The sequence below is a fragment of the Dipodomys ordii genome, unplaced genomic scaffold (genome assembly GCF_000151885.1).
Source record: "Dipodomys ordii isolate 6190 unplaced genomic scaffold, Dord_2.0 Scaffold34, whole genome shotgun sequence".
In the NCBI taxonomy this organism is placed as follows: Eukaryota; Metazoa; Chordata; class Mammalia; order Rodentia; family Heteromyidae; genus Dipodomys; species Dipodomys ordii.
The window spans coordinates 4902865-4926080 of NW_012267250.1; the positions used below are offsets into that span (position 1 = coordinate 4902865).

General features: G+C 33.3%; 1 protein-coding gene across 14 annotated transcripts in view; it reads right to left on the reverse strand.

The window, feature by feature from the left end:
- Window positions 1–23216, reverse strand: part of Pcdh15 (protocadherin-related 15) — a 453622-nt gene that overhangs the window by 70637 nt on the left and 359769 nt on the right. For all 14 annotated transcript variants that reach the window (XM_013017079.1, XM_013017081.1, XM_013017082.1 and 11 more), the window contains 2 exons: window positions 19151–19260; window positions 15265–15405 (listed from right to left, as the gene is read on the reverse strand). In XM_013017079.1, coding sequence (XP_012872533.1) covers window positions 15265–15405; window positions 19151–19260 — 251 coding nt within the window. The remainder of the gene's footprint in view (window positions 1–15264; window positions 15406–19150; window positions 19261–23216) is intronic.

The window sequence follows — 23216 nt, forward strand, 5'->3', positions numbered from 1 at the left end:
AGCTGGAACACTTTCAAGTCTTAAGTATGCATGTATGTAGCTATGATCTCCATGAATAGATGATAGAGACATATGTCTGTATATGTAATGTATCAATTCCTCTTTCCATCATCTACCTATTTACATATTGAATCTGTGTAAATCAATTTAAGATCTAAGCCCCTAAAGTTTTCTGTTAAAGTCTTTCGCCTCAGTGGCCTGGAACAGATAATGAGGTCCTGAGGCAGGAGGTGAAACATTCAAGAGGTGGAGCCTTTAGCAAGTCATTGTTTCTTGACCCTAGAAGAGATTAAATTAATGTTAATGGGACCCTGCGCCATTTTTCTTGGAAGAATGCTTATATGAAGAGCAAGAATGGCCGGTCTTTCGGTCTCAGGTTTCCTGTTTCTCCATGTAGTCTCCCATTGTGGCCAATGATGCCATTTATCATCAGGCCGTCATCAGAGTCAGGTCTTCACTAGAGCCAAACCTTTAAGCCTGTAGATCTTGAGCTAAATAAACTTTCCAGTGTCCTACTTTCAATATTTTATTATTGAAACAAATGGAAATGGTGAAATGGAGTAAATATGTATTGCTACATGATCAACTTTTTTTTTTTTTTGGTCGTGGGGCTTGAACTCTGAGCCTGGGCAGGGTCCCTCAGCTCTTCAGCTCAAGGCTAGCACTTTACCACTTGAACCACAGGGCCACTTCCAGTTTTCTGGTGGTTAATTGGAGATAAGCGTCTCATGGACTTTCCTGCCCTGATTTGAACCGCAATGCTCAGATTTCAGCCTCCTGAGTAGCTAGGCTTACAGGCATGAGCCACCATGCCTGGCTTCAAATCTTGTTTTATAATTATATGTACGTTCATAATTAATGACTATATTTTGGGGGGTTCCTGTTGTTAAGTGTTGAAATTGAAAAGATCACTTTCCAATTCACTTAACGAATGTTAAATTTGGAAGTTTACCTACTTTGGCATTATGGCAATTTTAGACACTGCTGTGACAATATTGTGCCAATAAAAACATTCTTGTGCCTTATTATTTTTAAGAAGCTAATATATCCTTTTTTGAGAAAAATAATGTGACAGTCAATATTATAACTCAAAACAAAAAGTGTCTAAAATTGAATGTTTAATTACACTACAGCTATCCAGTGGGTGTAAACATTCAGTAAATAATTTTTTGGTTTTAATGACTTACTTAACCTTTTTCAAGTTTTTGTCTATCACACATTTTCTTCATTGATGTTATACCATAATGCTTTGTTTGTACATTGATTATGATTATACTCATATTTGTTACTAAAAATCAGGTTAGTTATCATTTAAGTTCCCCCAGTACATGGTATGGCTGAGATTCAAGGCATCTGATTATGTAAGGCAAACATTTCTATAGGCTTACTGATGCTGCTCTTGCCTCTTTATTGAATCAATCTTAGCTGGGTTCCATTAGTTTATGCCAGTATTTCTAGCTATTGTAGAAATTGAGATCTTGTGATTGTGGTTGAAATACAGCCTTAGCAGGATAGTCTGAGAGATTCTATCTCTAGTTAAACAGAAACATGTTAGATTGAAAGCATGCTCAAATTGTAGATCACCAGCTCTAGCCAATTAGAAGGTGAGGTTCTGTGTTCAAGTACTAGCAAAAAAAATGTGAGTTACTCTAAAAAGGTTAAAAATAATTTAAAAAATTTAAAAAGTATCTCCAATAATTTATTTCATATAACAACTTGACTTTTTTTAAATTGTAAAAGTGATATACAGAGGGGTCACAATTACATAAGTAAGAAAATGAGTACAATTCTTGTCAAGCATTGTAAACCCCTCTCTAGTTTTCCCCCTTTATGCTGCCCCCCCATTTCCCTCTTCCCCAAGTTGTAGAGTTCATTTAAAACACAGGGTCTTGTGAATATCACTGTTGTATTGGTTCACCCATTTTCCTTTGTCTTCCTATTTCTCAGTCCCCTTCCCATCCCCAAATCAGATAAAGTTATATACAATACAAAAGGTAACAAAATCAAAAACAGTGACAACAGGAGGTAAATCAAAGGGAAAAAAAAGAAAGAAAAAAAGACATAACTGCATATAGTACATTAAGTAAACAAAGACCCTCCTGTTTCCATATCTTGTGGTGGTTCATCTTGATTAGCATACGTACATACATACATAGCTATTGAGCTATTGTGGTCCTGCTAGAACTATCCTAGACATCTTTTCATTTTTTCATGTTAAGTCTACTTACATTTTAGTGTTCACCATCTCAATGACATCTTCATTGTCGCTGACTTGTTCTACTTTAGTTATTTGACACCCACCAAGCTGTTTGTATATTCTACAACATGTCTTTATCATATGTGAAGTAATTGTTGGAAGTTTATGTGACTTCCAAACAATGAAGCACTTTTCTGTATTATATGCTTGTTCTATGTTATGATGTAATTGACTAAGCAAATTAATACACATAATTATATTTGTTAATTTCAATATTTAAATTTCATGTGGATTATTTCAACATGGACATCTTCTTTGGTAAATAAATGCCATGAGTTTATGTTACAACATGGGAAAGAAAATTTTTAATTTATCTATAGAATCCTTTACAATTTTTTATATTTTTACTATTAAGAGTTCTCCTGTGTTTCTCTTCCTCATTTTGAATTTTAGGTAAAAGAATGGATCTATACTTTAAAAGATTATTTAAGAAGAAAAATATCACCACAGAAAAGCATTTAATCAGATTTGCTAAGGCAGTTGTAATTGTTTATTAAAAACAAGTAGAAATAATTTGAGTAAAGAGAAGGTATAGAAACAATGTCACTTTACAGTACTAGAAGGAGTATAATATGCATACAAAATATTTACAGAATACATAACTCAGAATTATAGGATGAGAAAAGTTACTATATTTTATTCTTCGGCCTTTTCTGTGTGAGGAATAAATTTTATATACTATTTTTTTACAGCACTTGACTTCTAATTGTTAGTAGAAAACTCAGTTTTACCCTAAAGCTTACCCTTCCCCAACCTTAAACCTAATATAAACTAGAAAACTAATACTAATTCTAACAATAATGACCCATGGGTGATAAAAGGAACACAAATACATTCGTTTTCTTTCATCTTGACCTGGAATCAACTGTTTAAATCCATTGTAGTTCTGCCCAATAGGTTACCCTTTATCTAACCTTAACCTTTGCCTAAACATAATGGAAAACCTAACCCTAATGATCCTGAAGAGAAAAGTAAGGAAAGTATTGTATTTTCTATTATATGTACTTTACATCTAAATGTTAGTAGAAAACTCAGTTTCACCCTAAACTTCAAGTTTCCCTAACCCTAACCATAATCTGAACTAGAAAACTAACACAATCTTAATCCTAATGACCCTCTAGACAAACACAAATACACTTGTTTTCTTTCATTCTGACTTGGATCAATGGATATGTGTTAAAAATCAGTTGCAGTTTTATCTATTATCTTACCCTTTCTTAACCCTAACTTATCTTAATCAGAAATCTGATCAGACACTTGACCCTAATGATCCCAAAGAGCAAAACTAAGGTAAATAATATAGATTCTAGGTCAGAAATGAGATGGGATATTTCAAAATTACTTCAATCATTTCCCAATTTAGCTTTGATGTTGATTTAATTACTCATTGCTTGATTTTAATTGCTTGAATGTGTAACACACATTTTGTGTTCACATGTTTGACTAAAAGGTTAATAATGAATTAAGATAATAACTGCATTCATATCTACTGGCTCCCCAACCTGACATTCACATTGCTTTTATATATAACTAGCTGATTTATAAAAATTGACAACTTGGATGATTTTATTATTGTACTACTGAGTAAGTCAGAGGAGGAATATTGTAACTATTATCATTATGTATGGTTACATTTATTTTTAATATTATTTGGGGGAGAAATATGGGCACTTTTGTAAATACATTATCTGGTTCTCAGCTAAGACAAGAGAACATTAAACTAAGGAATGAAAATGAAACCCCTCTGTACATCACCTTTATAATAACAATAGAAAATGAAAATGACAGCTTGATTTTCTAATGTACTCTTCTATTTTTTAGTTTTAAAATTATGTTTATTTAGTTGTACAAATGGGTTTGAATTCATTATATCAATCCATGTTGACAACATATCTTGATGAATATCACCTGTTCGATCACTTGAAACATCTCTCCATCTTACCCATTCCCACATTTATACAAGCAGTGCATATTATAATTGTTTTTGACCAGCCTTTTTCTCTCCATTTGTCTTCCCTCGCCTGTTCTTTCTCCTCTGCTTTTCTAAAATTCTACCACCATTAATTTTAGAGAGAATTTAGAGGGAGAATCTGGAGAAATAATTGAAATACTTTCAGTATATGATTGGTAGACTTATAAGTTAAGGCTCAAACATAGCAACTAGAATAATAATGGTTTATAATTATTTTATTGGGTTCTAATAAATTAATGACTTTGCAAATATTAACATTTTCCATTGTCCAAATATGAAGCATAGATCTATTTACTGAAAGAAGCTGAAAATTCTAAAGTTCTAAAACTTCTAATCTTAAGTTACTAAAAATCAAATTACAGTAGAAATAAAATCTTGTCTAATATCAGATTTAGAGCTGTTGACTATTTAAATGCATACAAATTTAAGGCCTCTCTTGTTTTTTAAACTTGTTCTGTTCTACAAAGCTAATGGTGAATTAGAACAAGTTAATCATGAAGTTATATTGGTTAAAGAATATTTGCTATTATAGATTTTTAAATGAATTTTCCACTTTAATGTTTATCCTTAAGCTATTTTGTATTTTGTATTAATGGGATGCCATTTAATAGGATGCCATTGAACTGGGTAGAGTATGTGACTTTTTTGGCATTTCAATGAAACACAAGCACACAAATCTCTTGACAGACAATCTTGACCAGGAGCATATGTTATAAATATATTACTGGCAACAGACTTTCGGAATTGAAAATGACTGCATTTAAAATAATGATTTCCTTTGACTTGCTTGTGTGTAATTATTTTTAAGATATTACATGGGAGACTAATTAGGTACAAGATGCCATAATAGAATAAAAAAAAGAAAGAAAATAGGATCAAGATTGATTAATCAAGCTTATAAAACTTGCTGGCTTTAAAAATCAAATTTGATTTGGAAGAATTGACTGATAGACTTGTGTTCTGCATACTGATGATCAAGAAAGATACATTAAATTTGTGTATCTTATCTCTGAATAATACAGTCTTATTTCTGAGTCCAAATTAATATTGAGTAAATTAACTTGAATTATATACCTCATAATATTATAAACACTAACAAAACCAAAGAATGTGCCAGAATATCTTAAGTTTTAAATTTTGTTTTGAACAAACAAGATCAAACTAACTTTTACCTGTTCATTCCTTTTTATTTATCTGGCCTTAATTGTAGTCATTGTGAATACCAGCTAATTGTGATGAAACCTACTTTCTTTGGCCATATAGTTACTTGAGTATCTGAAATGTTTGGTATCACAATGACTCTCAGCTTTTCTGGAATCATTCTTCTAATCTGGATAACAGGCCATCAGTACACATCTTTTCTCCATTGCGACCCTTAGCAGCTTTTATTTTCCCATTGGTTAAATGGAAGAGCTTCTATCAAGTCTGACTTTTCTCTTGTTAGATTCCTAAAGAGAACCATTCAGATGGTCTCAGGATGCTCTCTTTCTTTATTATTGCTTACCCAGCAATAAGATGGCTGGGCTGACTTAGCCCAGTAGATTCCTGTGTGGCTACACCTTAAAGCATCACTGGTTCCATTCCCTTGCTCAGAAAGCCCTGATATCAGGTTGCCAGAGAAATTTCTCCTTTGCTTATTTCCTTATTTTTTAAAAATATGTATGATGTGCATTTTCAAGTCTTTGGTTTAGAGCACATGCTCTCCAGGCTATTGCACATTTTTATAATTTTCATGGCACCTCTGCCAGCATACAAACTCCTTAAGTACCATGGTTTTGCCTTGTAAACGCTTTTGCTCTAGATAACTGCTTACTTCTTAAACTATAATTGTGAACCTAATATTTCTTCCTGATTCTTTGATATGGAATATAATGCTCTGAGAATCATGTGACAGAAACAAGATCTTGATATGCCACCCAAATAAAAGTGAAATATCAATTTAAAAATATTATTGTCTATATATGTGTATACATATGTATACATATATGTATACATGTACATATGCATACACATACATGCATACATATATAGATCATTATATAAACAGGTATACGTAAATACTTTATATGTATTATATATAAAGGTATACATATATAATTTATATGTATATATATATGTGTGTGTGTGTGTGTGTGTGTGTGTGGGCATATATAAAAAATATACATCAGCCAGATGCTGGTGGCTCACGCCTGTAATCCTTGTTACTCAGGAAGTTGAGATCTGAGGATCACAGTTCAAAGCCAGGAAAGTCCCTGAGATTCTAATCTCCAATTAACCACCACAAAACTGGAAGTGGTGCTGTGGCTCAAGTGGTAGAGTGTTCACCTTGAGTTGAAGAGCTGAGGGACAGCGCCCAGGCCCAGAGTTCAAGCCCCACGACCAATCCCCGCCCCCCCCAATATATATCAAGACAAAACTTATTTTATTGTATATCTCTATCTCTTTATATCCATATCCATATCTATAGATAGATATGAATATCTATCTATATATCTACATTTATCTTGGTGTGTCTCCTGATACAATTTAAAACAATATTCCCCCAAACAAGATATACATCTTTTTGCATAAATATTAAATATATACTTAATGATTCTTAAATAAAGATTAATTCTATCAATTTTTAGTGCTGTTTTCAAGTTTAGAGATTTAACCCAAGTAGGCAAATACTCTACCACTGAGTCAAATTCCAGCTCTACACATTATCTCAGTAGTACATGTACGGATTAAGAATACTGGCATTGTCTGCGTAAAAACAACTAGAAAAGACTCAAAAGCTTTAGCCAATCCTTGAAATGCATCCTAAGGTAATAGCTGGATTTTTCATCACAGAGTCAACTGAACATGTTTCCAGTAATTCTTGTTATCATTATATTTAACATTTTTTATCTTGGAATGAACTATCTTCTGGAATTTGCCCTAGTATTTAGGACTTGTCATTTTGTACTTTTAACTCACCAAAGAACTTTGTAAATTTCAACTCATTGAGAAGAATTTTAAGATTGTGGTAGTTTAATTATTCTCGGTGAAAATTACATACATTTCCTTTGTAATGTAATCATAACAAGAGTAGGTATATATCTTGTGTACATAGCAAATGTTAAAAAAAAAAGGTAAAGTTGTGGGGCTTGCTATATAGCTTAGTGTTAGAGTTCATGTTCAGCATTTTTGAGATCCTGGGTCCTATAACAACCAATAACAACCATAAAAACTAAAACCAATAAGTTGAGTACAGCAAGAGATAGCATAAAAGCATTTATGTGACAGAAGAATTACATTAAATATAATTTAATAGGTAATAACATTGTACAGTTGCAATCTCACCATCAATACTGATATCCACATATTTAGTACTTTAGAATTCCTTTCAAATTTTGTTTCTCTGAGATCACCATTGAGAACCTTTTTTTTCATAATGGAGCATGGAGCAAAACCAAATTGAGTAAGATCAATCCTAAAAAAAAAAACCTTATTAATTAAAAAAAGATCAATACTAATTTTTGAGACAAAATCACAGACAGATGTGTTTGGTTTCCATATGTCAGAGACAATATTTCATAATGAAAACAAATAAAATCAGGAGACTTCTATATTGAGACTTATAGAACAGCTAGGAATTGATCGTGGAAGCAATGGAAGCAGGCATCTTAAAACCAGTGTTGCAAACAACGCACCAGGAAAACACCAGAGCAAAACACTGTAAAAGCAAAAATTAGTTATATCATTTAAGATTAAGGGATTGTTAAACTATATTATTTAAGATTAAGATTAAGGGATCTCAGTCAACATGGAAATTACAAAAGAAAATGGCTTACAAAATGTCCATCAATACTGAGAGGCCTACTGTAGTTGAAACAGAGAAATGTCTAAAGGTTTATTCCGGCTTACAGTCTTTCATTTTATTTTGGTGGGAGGAAGTGATAGAGACAATACTGGGAATTTAGATAAACTTCTCATGCTTAAGCATGCTACGGTTTGAGCCAATTCCATTTCTTCCATTCTGATGTGCTACTTTTCTTTATTATTTAAACATATGCTACTGTTTATTTTTGTCTAATTAATGGGAAGGGCTTCTTGTTGTTTTGTAGTTAGATTTTGGTTATTAGTTTGCTTTTACAATAAAAATACAATAAGCTTACCTGCTTGTTATGGCTATTCAAAATAAAATTTTTCACTTAAAGAGGAAAAAATAATTAGTCATTAGAAATAAGTGGTAAAATAAATGAAAATAAGTTTAATAGATACACTAAATGTTTAGCAACTGATTTAAAAGACTAGTTCCACTTGTGCTACTAGATTCTTAAGGTCTTTGGGGGTACAGAAACAATAGAAATGACAACCTGCAAGGAATAAAGGTGTTGCTGTAATGGGACTTCTACTCCTGAGCAGAAGGGAGCCAATACTGAGCTAATACCTGGCTGCTATGCGAATAAAGAGAGATGAAGTTAATTAGTGATTTGTGGGTGTGGGAGAATGGTTAGTCCTCATCTTGGCTGAAGGACCTTAGGTCCTTAGGAGAGTAAAATAGAAGCAGAAGGACTTCTGGGGCTTAAGCTGAGAGAACACGTCAGACAACTCCCAGGGGCAATCAAATGTGGAATTCATACATTCCAAGGTTTAAAGCACCAAAGAGGAAGGCAGATGCTAAGTGTTTTCATCCTGTTCCAGTCACTCAGCAGACATCTGCTGGCCAAAGTAAAGCTCTTAAGTCTATATGAACTCTACTAATCATATTAATTAGAAAACAGTTCTCACTAAGGAAGAAAATTATCTTTAAATTGGGGCTCAGATCATGGGGTATAAGGAACAAGAATAGACTCTGAAATAATATTTACTTTCATTTTTGATCTTTATCAAAACCAGAGCCTTGCTGGTGCTAGATAAGGCTTTACAGATGACTTATATCCACAGTCCATCATTTTTTGAACCAGAATTTTCTTATGTAGCTCAGATTGATATTAGATTCATGATCTCCTTTCCTCTCTCACACAAGTGTTGGGATTATAGGTTTATGTCACAGGTACAACTAAAGCTTTAATTTTAGCTGCCCAGAGAAACAACATAAAGTGTTTTTTTTCCCCTCATCTCACATGATTTCCTTTCATGTTATATTTGGATAAGTATAGAAGTATAGGTTGCAGTCTGTTCTTTAACTTTAAAAGGCTAGTGTAACATCAGTTCAATAGACCTTATTTTACAGTCAGTGGAAAAATACTTCCTCAATGCACTTGGTTTTAAAAACCGATTTATAATACTCTATAAACATTTTTAAATTGCATTCCTAAGAAAAGCTGGTTTGTACAGTCTAATTGCTTTCTTGGGAAAATTCTATTTCTATGGGGCTCAAAATAATATTTTATTTCATTAAAGTGTAATAGCATCAGTTGTAAGTTTCTATAAGATGCCAAAAATGTTAGATACAAAAAATACAAGTGTTTGTACTATTAATTTTTATAAACTGATATCTAATATTGAAAACAGAAAATTAGTAAGAGATGCTAGAATAGTTGCCATTTAATAATAGTGCAAAAATAAGTAATTGAGCATAACTTGCCATTGTAGAATTCAAAATATAGCATGAGACATGCTTCAATTCTATTATTCCAGAAACACAGAGAATTTTCTAGCAAGTCAATCAATATTGACTAAAGTCATTAGTATTATTTGTCACAGACCTTCTGTTTGAAACCAGAAAAGCCATGAAAATGAAATGTATTACAAGCTTGTACCCTAAAGCAAAGCCATAAAATGAAATCAATCGAATTTGAGTTGTTTTATCACCAGTTTAAGCTTTATCTTAATTGTTCTGTCATTTATTCCTGATTGAAAGTCTAGTTATTGAATCAAAGCAAATTGACATATTTATAAAAGGTTTTGGTTTTCTCTTCCACGTTGAAAGATAATTATAATTTTACTATAAAGCAAAAATTGCCACTTCAGTTATGGAATTACATAAATCAATCTGAGCTATAAAATTGCACATTATTGCTTTGTACTACACAAAAAGAACCAAGTGAGGATTACTTTGTATCATAAATAGTGTCAAAAGTTTCTGTAGAGTTTTCCCTGGTCACAAGCTCCTTGGGCCTTCCTAGGGACATATCAAAGGTTTTCTTTTTGCATATTCAGTAGACACTGAGTGGGCTAGAGAGATGAAACATGAATAGGAGCAAAAGAACTTGCTTAATGTTGATGTAAAGGATAAGCACATTCACATCTATCTGTCCTCAGTGAAATGAAAATCCTCATTTGATCAGAAATAGTGGTCAGTCTGAGAGTCAAGAATGGAAATACAGAGACCTGTCACAATGAGATTAAAAATGAAATGAAAGAAAAATAAAAACTGGAAGTCTAGAAGACTAGAAATTTTGCAACAGAAGTAGAAATAAATGGAGGGAAAGGCATAGTCTAAAGTTTTCCACAGTTACCCTTAAAATATTAAGTACCTGAGTGCTTAAGTACATTCCCATGGTTGAAAGTGTACCTACTCCATTTTAAATAAAATTTATCTAAGTTACTGTCATGAGTGGGTAGAGCTGGTACTACACTAGCAAAGTCAGCTACCATGTGGAATGTACAAGTGGCATGTGGTGGTGAAGTGGAGCAAGAGGAACTATCATACACTTGGTGAGAATATAAACTAGTATAACCATGGAGATAATTAAGGTGTTTCTTTGACATCCTAACAATAACTTATGATACAGATACTCTGCATTTGGATGTATAGCCAAAAGAAAATATGAAATGTGTACCAAAGATATATTATTATTTGCATTCTTCCCTACAGAGGGTTATGATTTTACATTAAAATTGAGGTGGAAAGGCAGAGGAAGTGATTTCCAACATATTGTATATGTGATGAATTGATGATGAAAAATAATTCAAGTAGAATTACCATTCCCTCTTTCTCTCACAGGAATATTCATGCAAAGTTCTTTGTATTTTTCACTCACTTGACCATTCTTAAGGCTTTTACAGCAGCAAATCTGTTTTTAAGATCTTAACAAAAATTGGTAATTACTTTGTATCCTCCTGTCTACCATTTTAGATTCATTGAACCTTGGTGTTTATGTCACAACTTTTTATAAGTATTATGTACATCATGTAGAGGATCTGTTTACTGTTCTTGGCTCTCTGGAGTCTTGTTTGCTTGCTTGCCAGTAAATCGATAAATGTGGAGCCATCTCAAAGTTGTTTTCATTCAGTGTGGTAGTAGGGCACTTTTCAGTACTATGTTACACTTTGCACCTACACAAGTTGTCACACTTAAAATACACTTGCATTGACACTAGTGTGTTTTCTCCTGTATAGATTCAAAGGTGGCTTGGAACTACATTTCTGTGTATTGAAATTGTATTACAGAGTTTGTCGTATTACAGATATTAAATAAATGTCAACTCAATGAATTCTGTGGCCTACAACCCGTTTCTGGTCCTCAGATGGTGAGTTTGTTTTCTCAGATTAAAAAGACTACAGTGGTATTTTTTTTAATTTCTTTTGTTTTTAGCAGCAGGTGAATAAACTAGTAGATGAAATTAACTAAACTCTGTATTTTTAAGTCATTGAGAAAACAAAATTGGCTTCCGTGAATCTCAATGGTTTTTTATCATTTATCATTCAAAATGAATAAATATTCATTCATTTATAGTATCACTATTGTCAAAGATTGTAGACAGTCTGGACCTGAGCGCTGTCCCTCAACTTGAGCTACAGCAACAGTTCCGGATTTCTGGTGGTTTATTGCAGATAAGAGTTTCACGGAATTTCTTGTTTGAGCTGGCTTTGAACCATGATCCTCAAATCTCAGCCTCCTGAGTAGCTAGGATTATAAGCATGAGCCACCGGTGCCCGGCATAGGCAGTAATTTTTTTATTTATCCATAAATAAAGAGAAAAAATAAAAAATTCTTTTTGTCTTTTCGTTTGAAATGAAGAACTTTCTCTTCATAGGAATATTTTGGCTAAGCAAAACTAAAGAAATGAAAAGAATGAATTTTTAGATCTAGGAAATGATTGTCAGCAGCTGATACCACCAGGAAAAGAGAATTAGATAACGGTATCCTTAAAGGCAAGGAAGGGAAAAAGATAGTACCTATAATTTGTTTGCAAAAGAAAGCCAGGCCCCAGTAGCTCACCCCTATAATCTTAGTGACTCAGGAGTCTGAGCCCTGGAGGATTACAGTGCCAAACCAGTATCAGAAAAAAAAAAAGTGTGAATACTCTTATCTCCAACTAACCAGCTAAAAGCTGGGCCAGAAAAATAGCTCAAATGTTAGCGCACCAACAGTGAGCAAGCATTGAGTTTATGAAATAAATACTATATTTTTCTATTTTAATTACTATTTACATTTAAATGCTAAATCTAATTATAATGCAGTACATTTGTAAAGTTCATCTGGAAAATGATTTTATGAGTACATTCTTGGAAATTAATAAAGCACATTTTTAGAATTAAACGTCCTTCATCTATTGCCTTTATTCATATGATACATGTGAGAGCTCAGGAAGATAGGGCACTAATTTAGAGGCAAAGCAGAACTTTAGTCAACTAATTAATTAACTTCAATTTACATAATGGTCTAATTATTTCATTCTAATAGACTGAGAATTGATTATAGGCCATTAAATGTTATTAAAAAATAAAACTAAGTTGGGAATACATGGGCCTTTATTTCAAACTTTAAAAGAAGCAAAGGTCAGTCATGAAGGGTTAAAAACAATATTCAAAGTATCAGGCATTAAAAATCTGCCTGATGCATTTATGAGAGAATAATTCCAAAATATGTTAATTAATTGCACTTCATGAATATGCATACACAAAGAAGTGTAAGTGTGCTTAAGGTGAACTTTATTTCCTATTATTTATACTTAATTGGCAATACTATTATTTTTATTTCATTTTTATATGGAAACAGTGTGTCTATAGTCCTATAATTCACAGGTATTTCTTTTAAATGTTAAGTTCTTGAACTCAATATTTTGTAATTTTTTTCTAAGCCTATTCACTTCTTTCAAATAAAGCCAACTGTTAAATTTTAATTGGCTCTTCCATTTATATGTATTTGCATTGTTATACTATGTAATTTATAGCTAATCTAAGTATTGCAAGCTTTTCTCCAACTCAGTTTATAAGTTGAAGAAGCCTATATGTTTTTAAAAAAATGATCAGTGTCTGTATTTTAAGGATTAGATAAAATAGAACTGGATTACTATTTTGAAAGAGTGTAATTCTTATCTCTAAGGATATTTTAATGCTTTTAATTTTGAAGACACACCTTGGTGTCTTTTATCATACTTCTGTTGTGCATGTACAAGCAACTATACTAATTCTGTAAATAAAGTTAGTGGTATATAAGCAGGCAATTATGACACTTGTCTAATGCTAAACTGAGGGAGGAAATTTTAAACACATCTTCTATCTCTGAGTCCCAACTTTTCCTCTCTCACACTGTACGTTCTCTCATGTTAAGGTTTATGTTCTTTATTTTCAATTTATATTTTTTTGTTTTATTATAAAGGTGAGGTACAGAGGGGTTACAGTTCCCTAAGTCAGGTAATGCGTACGTTTCTTTTTGAACAATGCCACTCCTTCCTTTGCTCTCTCCCAGTCTTTCCCTCTTGTTCCTAACCACAAGTTATATAGTTCATTTTCACCACAGTGCCTAGTGAGTACCACTGCTGCATTTGTTCACCCTAAATACAAAATTTAATTGACAAGTGTTCTTTTTGTTGTTCCTCTCCCCTTCCAAGGACAATTAGTGGTATGCCATATTAAGATCCCACTGTGTTGTGTGAGTGCTTAACATGGTGTTTCCCCTTAACCATGGATCTGTCTTTATGCTACTAAGTGTTAAATATGGTTTTCTAAAGTCTTCTAGGTATTTTTATTGAGATATTTTATTAGCATACATTCGTCTTACAAGGGATGTTTCATTGTAATATTTCCATATATAAAGAAAATGCACTCTGATCAAATTACTTTTTTTCTCTCCTTCATACCTCTTCCCCTTCTTATATTAAAATTAATTGTCCTCATTGTTCTATTTCCATACATTCACACAAAGTACTTTGACTATATTCACTCTTATGCTCTCAATTTATCTGTCCCTTTTCATTGGTACCCACCCCCCCAACATTCCTGTCATTCATTGTTTCAGTGTATATTACTTGTGCCACAGACTTCTACCATGTATCTCCTGTGCAAATATTATATTTTAATAATATTAATCCTTCGATTACTCCTACTTTGTTCATCTCTGCTAATCTCTTCTGGTTCAATTTCAAAATGTTTGTTGTAACTACCGTATGAGCCACTGTTACAGTGTAAAGAGAATTACCTCAATGGATGTAAAGAAAATCATTTGTCCCATTATTGGCAACAACCCTTAAAATCTGTGTCATAATGTTCACACTTAATTTTTTATATTTTCAAATAATACATCCATATTTAAGAAAGATTTATGCATCAAAATTTGAGGGCTTAATCACCAATTCTTCCTTCATTGATTTTTCTAGTCTGAAGTGTGACTGAAACATTTCTTATCTTTAAAAAAATTAGGTATTAACTTTATTAACTTTATCTCCTGTATGAGGATTGATTATGCTGCTGTATTGAAATCATTAGTCAATGATGTCAAGATGATTTTTTCCTCTGCTCTTAGGGAATATACAAGTACAAGAAATCACACTATTTGGACAATGTTTTGTATCATACATCAATTACAGTGTTTCAGATGCTTCTCTAGGGCCTCACAGTGAAACTAAGAATAAGGTTTTTCATTTCATTTACACAGATGATGACATTTTAACAATGTTATATGCATAGTTTAGAAACGAGGTATTATTGCCTTGACATTTGGGGCCTATGAAATCACTCCCAGCCTTGCTGTATATCAATTATTTAAATAACAATCATCTCCACCTACTAATAATCTTCTTGGCCTCTCCATGGAGAACTTTGTGTGTATATATGTTTCATTAGAAATTCAAAGAAACACCATACAGTTATTTTCGAACTCTGAAGTGCTCTAACTTACTCTTTGAAGGAACTCGGAGATTGGCAAGGACCACTTCCAGGGAATCAGCTTGGACACGAAGTACATAGCTTGTCTGTGTTTCATAATCCAGGGGAGCATTCACATAGATGACACCCGTGATGTTATTAATTCCGAATTTATCTAAAATTCAGAACACAATTCCTCATAATTTTCTTCACATACTGGGGAAAAAATTCCTTAAAAGCCTTATGGTTTAAAAGCATTAAAAATACTTAGTTATCACAATTATATAAAAAGATAACAAGGCTATAGAAACTATGTTCTTACCCTAAATGCTGTCTAGAAATTTTAGATTTTGTTAGGTGTTATTTTGACATTATTTAGAATGTCAATCCTCCTATATTAATTAATTTTGAAAGCACTATGTAGTTTGTTGACGTAGATAGGTTCAGATGGTTTACTGATCATATTAATGTTTCTTTCTTTTTTTTAAAAAAAAGGAAATCCAGTTGATTTTGTCAACCAAACATTAAATGATCCCAATGACCTATGTCCACCTAATCTTTGATAAGGGAACCAAAAATGTCAGCTAGAAGAAAGACAGCCTCTTCAACAAATAGTGCTGGCTGAACTGGCTATAGACATGTAGAAAACTGAAGTTAGATCCTTATATATCACCCTACACCAGAATCAGTTCCAAATAGATCAAAGACCTTGAGGTAAGAGCAGATGCCCTGAAAAAAATTACAGGAAGGGAGAGGGGATACACTGGTTGAAACTTCCTAAATAAAGATCCAGAAACACAACAAATTAAAGGTTGGATAAATGGGATTGCATTAAATTTCAGAGCTTTTGTATGGCAAAAGGTATAGCAATCAAGATAAATAGAAAGCCCACCGAATCTTTACTAGCTATGCATTAAACAAGGGACGTATACCTAAAATATATTTAGAGCTAAAAAAATTAACAGCCCAAAATAAATCTTGAAAGAGACAACAATTCCATTAATAAGCGGGCAAAGAATTTAAGAGACTTCTCTTTAGAGGAAACAAGAATGGCCAGTAGACATATGAAGAAATGTTCAACATCACTGGCCATAAAAAAACGCAAATGTAAACCACGTTGAGATTCCACATCACCCCAGTTAGAATGACCATTATCAAGAAAACAAATAATAACAGATGCTGCCAAGATTGTGCCAAAAGGGAACACTATTACACTACTGGTGGGAATCTAAACTGATTCAATCACTCTGGAAAGCAGTAGGCAGGTTGCTCAAAAGACTAAACATAGAGCTGCCTTATGACCCAACAATCCCACTCCTGGGCATTTACCCAAATGATCACAAACAAGGCCATATTAAAGCTACCAGCACAACAATGTTCACTGTAGCATTATTTACTGTAGCTAAGCTATGGAATAAACTCAGATGCCCTTCAGTAGAAGAATGGATCAAGGAAATGTGGTATATATATGCAAAATGAAATTCTATGCTTCCATCAGAAAGAATGACATTACAGCCTGACTCTGGTAGCTCATGCCTGTAATCCTAGCTATTTAGGAGGCTGAGATCTGAGGATCATGGTTCAAAGCCAGCATGGGCAGGAAAGCTCGTGAAACTCTTATCACCAATAAACCACCAGAAAACTGGAAGTGGTGCTGTGGCTCAAGTGGTAGAGAGCTAGCCTTGAGCTGAAGAGCTGAGGGAGAGTGCTCAGGCCCAGAATGTAAGCCTCATTAAAAAAAAAGAAAAAGAAAAAAAAAGAAAAAGAAAAGAAATCACCCCATAAGGAAATGGAAAAACTTGGAAAAATCATATTAAGTGAAGTAAGCCAGACATAGGATCCATGGTTTCCCTCATGTGTATTAGCGTATGTCCAGGATAGTCCTAACAGAGGATCTCAATAGACCAATAGCTATGACTTTATAAACTGATGCTAATTGAAATGAACTCTAATATATGGAGATGAGGGATTTTTCTAATTGTTGTTTTGATTTCCTATTTTTTATTGTACTGTTTTCTGTTATTTCTTATGGCTTTCTTTTATTTCTCCTTTGGTTTAGTCCCTATGGTCACTGTTTCTGATTCTGGTACCCTTTGTCTTGTATAGAAGTTTATCTGATTTGGCAAAAGGAAGGGAGATCACAGAAACAGTGGAACAAAAGGTGGAACCAATGCAACAGTGATACGCACTAGACACTGGTGGAAATGAACTTTACAACTGGAGGGTCGATTCGGTAGGGAAGGAAGGAGGGAGAAAAAGGAGGAGGTAACACTCTTTGCAGAGAAATGCACTCATTACTGTACTTATGTGACTGTAACCCTCTTTACATCACCTTTACAATAAAAGAAAATAAAAGAAATTCTAATTTCACTAGACATTATTCTTTTAAGACTTGATAACACTTTACCAAGAAAATTAAAATTTAATATGTGAGTTATTTGAAAACATGTATTATTCTAAATATCTAAAAATATGTTGCCCCATTTTATAAATTATTGTATTTCAATGAAAATAAGTATATATTGGTTAGCTTCATAATATCCCACATTCCCATTCCCTAACCCCATATCTCATTTTTCCTGTCTAGGATTTCTTACGTCCTAAAAATTTTAGAGAAATTTATTTAACAATTTGATTGCTCATCTTCTCTTTCTAATTGCAGTCTAATGTTTGGACCCAGGGAGCAGTACTTGTTAGATAAGGACTTGGGCCCTTAACCATTCCTCTAGCTCTTTTTGCTTCAGTTAATTACTCAAGTAAGGTATAATGCTCTTTTTTTCCCCAAGACTGGTCTTGGACCAAGATGTTTTCATGCTTGTCTCCTACATAGCTAAGATTATAGCTGCGAATTGCCATACCTGTCCCTATCTCCTCTTACAGAACTCTTCACTTACATGAGTACAAGGATCCATTTTGCTCATATTTTGTCTCTACAACCTGGAAGCATCATTAGTACATGAAAGATGCCCAATAAATATTTGTTGAATGAACTAATCAATGTATTGGATATGAAATACTTGCTATGGTTAAAGTTGATGGGAAATTGAACTTCATTGCTATCTTAAAGGAAAAGAACAGTCAGTATCACACATGGAAATTATTGGAATAGACTGAGACATTTTTGTCCTAGTCAGGTACAGGAAGCCCAAGGGAGAAAAATGAAGTTCTGTTAATTTATGAAAGAGACAGAGAAGCACAGAATAAAATAAGAAATAAGAAAAGCAAGATATCAAGCACTTGCTTTAGGAGCAGTAATTTTGAGTAATATTTGGTCATGGAAATATTTGAGAAAGGCTTTTATAATTTACTGGTAAACTTCAGAACAGGTTATTTGCTGATAACCTGCAATTTGTCAGACTACCTGGGTATCAAAAGGAAAAACAACAACAATAGATAATAGATAATAGGTGGAAGAAAGAACTGCACTTTGAGATTATTCCCAAAAGCTACAAAGTCACTAGCATTCTGATAATGTTTGGTCAGCAAAACACAAATGACCTGTTTATTTATGGTTACGACTAATATGACTGGAAATTATTTGATAACAAATACGGATATTGATGTGTATGCCACCCATTTCACACTGAAACATTCCTATATTCCTAAATTTTCTTCAAAGTTAGGATGGCATAGGCTAGATAGATAGAACAGCTATCAGTGAGTTATCTGAAAGCACAGTGTAATTTTTTTTGAAAAATATCATTAAAACATCATCAAAGATAAGAAGGTAGAGGCTATTTCAATTCAGTACTTCTTAAAGAAGATAACTTTAATGTAACTAGATTATTGATCATTACTGGTTAAATTTATCAATATGACACAGCTCTATTAGACAAAATAGGATAAGCAATCATTTGTGCGACATTTATCCTTATTCTAAGATTATAGGCTTAAAGTGAAAACACAAACTTTCTACTAACCTTCTTCATTCCCAGAGACAATGGAGTAGACGACACTCTGGTTGATAGCTGCAGCAGAAATCACACCCACAATTGTTCCTCTGGCTGCAAGTTCACTTACAGGCGGAGGTCTGCAGGTATAGAGATAATGATGTTCTTATTTTATGATACCATTTCAAAGCAACATTAGGGTCACAGAAATCCGAGGAAAATAAAATACATGAGAATTTCCTACTTATTTTCTTCCTTCATAGAAACACAGAGCATCCTGTATTAGGATTATCTTTCAGCTCAGTGGCACCTTTGTGACAATTGAAGCCTCTCCAATAGACACATCCCACACAGTCCCTTAAAACTGTGCTTGACATTAGGCTTCACTTGTGGTGTAATACATTCTGTGTGTTTGGATAAATGCATAAGGACACATTCACACAAATGTTTGTACTGCCCTAAAAATTCTCTGAGCTCCAAAGATTCCCTACCTCCCCACACCTAAACCCTGCCAACCACTGTCTCCTCATTTTTTACTCTATCCCTATTCTTCTCCTTTTCAGGCCCTCATTCAGTTGGAAACGTGCAGTACCTTGCCTTGCCAGCTTCCTTTCACTTATCAAAATGCACATATTTTTTCCACTAAGTCTTTTTATGACTTAGTGCCCAGGTTTTTTTTTTCTTGGAATGTTGAGTGAGATTCCATTGTTCAGCTATACCACAGTATATTTTCATGATATCTTGATTGGTTCCAAGTTTGGGTAAATATAATTAATGCTCAGAATTTTACTGTGTGAAATCATGAAGATGGCTTGACGCCTGATGTGGAGAAACTTCCTGAATAGATAGATAGATAGAGAGATAGATAGGTAGATAGATAGATAGATTAAGAAAAAGATATACTCTGTGCTTATACTAGGACTTGAACTCACAGATATTTTTTCTTTGCTTTTTGCTCAAGCTGGCACTCTGCCAACTACACTGTACCCTCACTTCTGGCAATTTGCTGGTAAATTGGAAGTAAGATCCCTTAGAGTTTTCTTCTAGGTCTGGCTTTGGACTGTGATCCTCAGATCTCAGCTTTCTGAGTAGGAAGGACGACAAGCAGAAACCACCAGTGCCTAACTGATGTTTGAAGTTTTGATTCACCAAGTATATAGCAGGCCTCCCATACTTCATTAGATAACTATATTCAAGTGGAATATTGGAGTAATAAGGTGTTAATTTATGCCACCTAATTACTTGATACTCATTAAAATAGTTGGGTATAAGAAAACATGCTATGAATGGAGGCATGGTTCAAGTGCTAGTCCACTAGCCCAACAAGAGTCCTGATCCCAGTATCAAGAAAAAAAAAAAGATGGATGCTCATCATATTTTGAGATACTTTAAAGAAAGAGTTTCTTTTCGTGGAATTAGATATTGCCTAAGTATTTTGACTATTTGGTTACTATGTAAGAACAAAGTAACTTTATATTCTCTGCAGTTATTCTGTTTTTCAGTTTTTATTAAGTATGCAGACATGGTGCTTATGTTTAATCTGCCTTTAACTTTAACATTAGAACAATTCCATCTATTGTCAGTCACTGGTGGGTCACTCCTATAATCTTAGGCATTCAAAAGTCTGAGGTCTGAAGGACCATAGATTGGCTACAGCCCAGATAGAAAAAGTATCCTAGACTCAAACTCCAAAATAACCAGTAAGAATAAGGCTAGCTCAAATGGTAGAGCACCAACTATGAGCAACTAGCTGAGGGAGAGTAAAGCACCAAGTTTAAATTTGAATACTAGAAGAAATGGAAGAAAGTGTTCATCTATTATTCCAAATATTATTTCAAATATCTATTTTTTCAAATATTAGTATATAACCAGCATGAAAATAGTATGGGAGAAAGCATGCAGCTCAATTTAAGAAGCAATTTAAATCTGATGAACACAACTAAAAGCATTTATAATTGTCTTTGTTAATAAATGTCTATAGTGATTTTACTTCTAGAAAAAAGTTGTACATTAACCTTTGTCTTAATTGTTCCAATATATTTCTTTATACTAGCATCAAACATAGTATAAAAATGCAATTTACTCCTGGCTAGAATTAAATGAACCTCTGTGACAACTGAGATTTAGATTACAAAATCTCAATTACTTTCTATTTATTGATACACAGGACTTATTATTATTTTATGTCCTGGAAAGAATCAATTATGATATTGGGCAAAGTACGCTGTCTTTGGAATCAGATAGCACTCAAATGAAAGAAGCAGGGGCTTGTGTAAATCATAAGCCAGGTAGTCATGTGGGCAGAGAAAGTAGACTCATTAGCCAATTTAATAACAGAGGTAGCATATGAATAAATATAGAAAAAGATGGAAGTAAGGGATGGATGCAGTGTGACTGCTATGAAATAATAGAAATCCAATATGAGCTTTCCCAATTAACAAAGGGAATTTTTGATATCTATGAAAATGGATTTTATAAAGCATCAGGTGACTAAATTTGACTTACAATGTTTTACAGTAATATTTTTATCAGTTTTCCATTTCCAATATTTGTGATTGCAATGTGATGCAATTCGCCTTGTTTCCTTTCATAGAACACAATCGAAATGTTTTACTTAATTTGAAAAGTATTTTTATTCCATGTTAAAAAATGAAAACAATCTTTCACTATTAATTCATAGAGCTGCAATCATCTACTTACAACATATAATAGATCACTAGCCTTCTAATTTTCCAATATCCAATTAAAATCAAAGTGTTGAAATTTTCAAAGCTGAATATATCATAAATCTTCATAAAATAAGGGTAGTACTTGAAACAGATAAGTTGTATCTTTAAAACACTGAAACCTTCAACACAAGAGAGAGAGACAGAGACAGAGTGAGACAAAAAGAGGCAGAGAGACAGAGAGAGACAGAGTGGAGGGGAAGAGAATGTTTCATATTGTAAATGACTAGGAATAGCCTATGTCAAAAACAGTTTTATCAGTCATGGCCTGAGATGGAGGTGGGGATTTGGGGCCCCTGAATTCCAAAATACCCCCCAAAGAGCTTTTGTTTCCATTATTTCCCACAAGCAACACTACATTTCTTTGGCCACTTTTACCCAACTTAACAGACTTTCACATATATTCTAAATTCACCTCAACTAATTCTTACACAAAAATCTAAATGATATGTCTAAGACAGAACACTGAGTGATAGATACTACATTTAAATTTATCCTTTTGTCACCATGTGTACAAATGATCTCTTGAAGGTTTTTTCCCCCTAAGTGGAAATTTAAAATTATCTGATCCATGTATCCCAAGTATATTTTAACATCTAACCCTTGATAGTCACCATGATATTATGCTTTGATGAATTTAATTATTTTAGATTCTGCATAGAATAGATCCTGTGGTATTTGTCTTTCTGTGCCTGGCTAATTTCATTTAATATGATGCTACAAATGGCAGGATTCTTGGTTAGTGAAAAATATAATTCCACCATATATGACACATTTTCTTTCTTTACCAACATAGATTCATTCCATATTTTGGTTCCTATGAGAAGTGCTGCAAGAAGGACCAATATTTCTTCATTTAAGTATAAATAAAAATGCACAAATGATTTGTAAATTATTTCTATTAAAAGACATACAAATAATATATGGAAAATACCATACATAGGCATTAGAAGTACTTTCCTTGATCACAAATTTATTGGAAAGGCAAATTTAAACCACAATGGGAAGTCATCACACCAAACTTGGTAGGATAACTACCAAAAAAGTTGTATAACTCGTGTATGAGTGTGTTTTGTCTTAGCCAGTGCAGACGGTAGGGCCATAGGTTGTCATGAGTGAAAGTGTTTGGACATTACCTGACAGCATATTGATGATTTTGCTATCATCTGTACAATGGAAATAATCTCTTAAAATTGACAATAAGGCCAGACACTGGTGATTCATGTGTGTAATCTTAGCTTCTCAATAGAATGAGATCTGAGAAGCACAGTTAGAAACCAGCCCTGGTAACAAAGTCCATGAGACAATTATCTCCAATTAACCACCAGAAAATCAGAAATGGAGCTGTGGCTCAAAGTGACAGAGTGCTA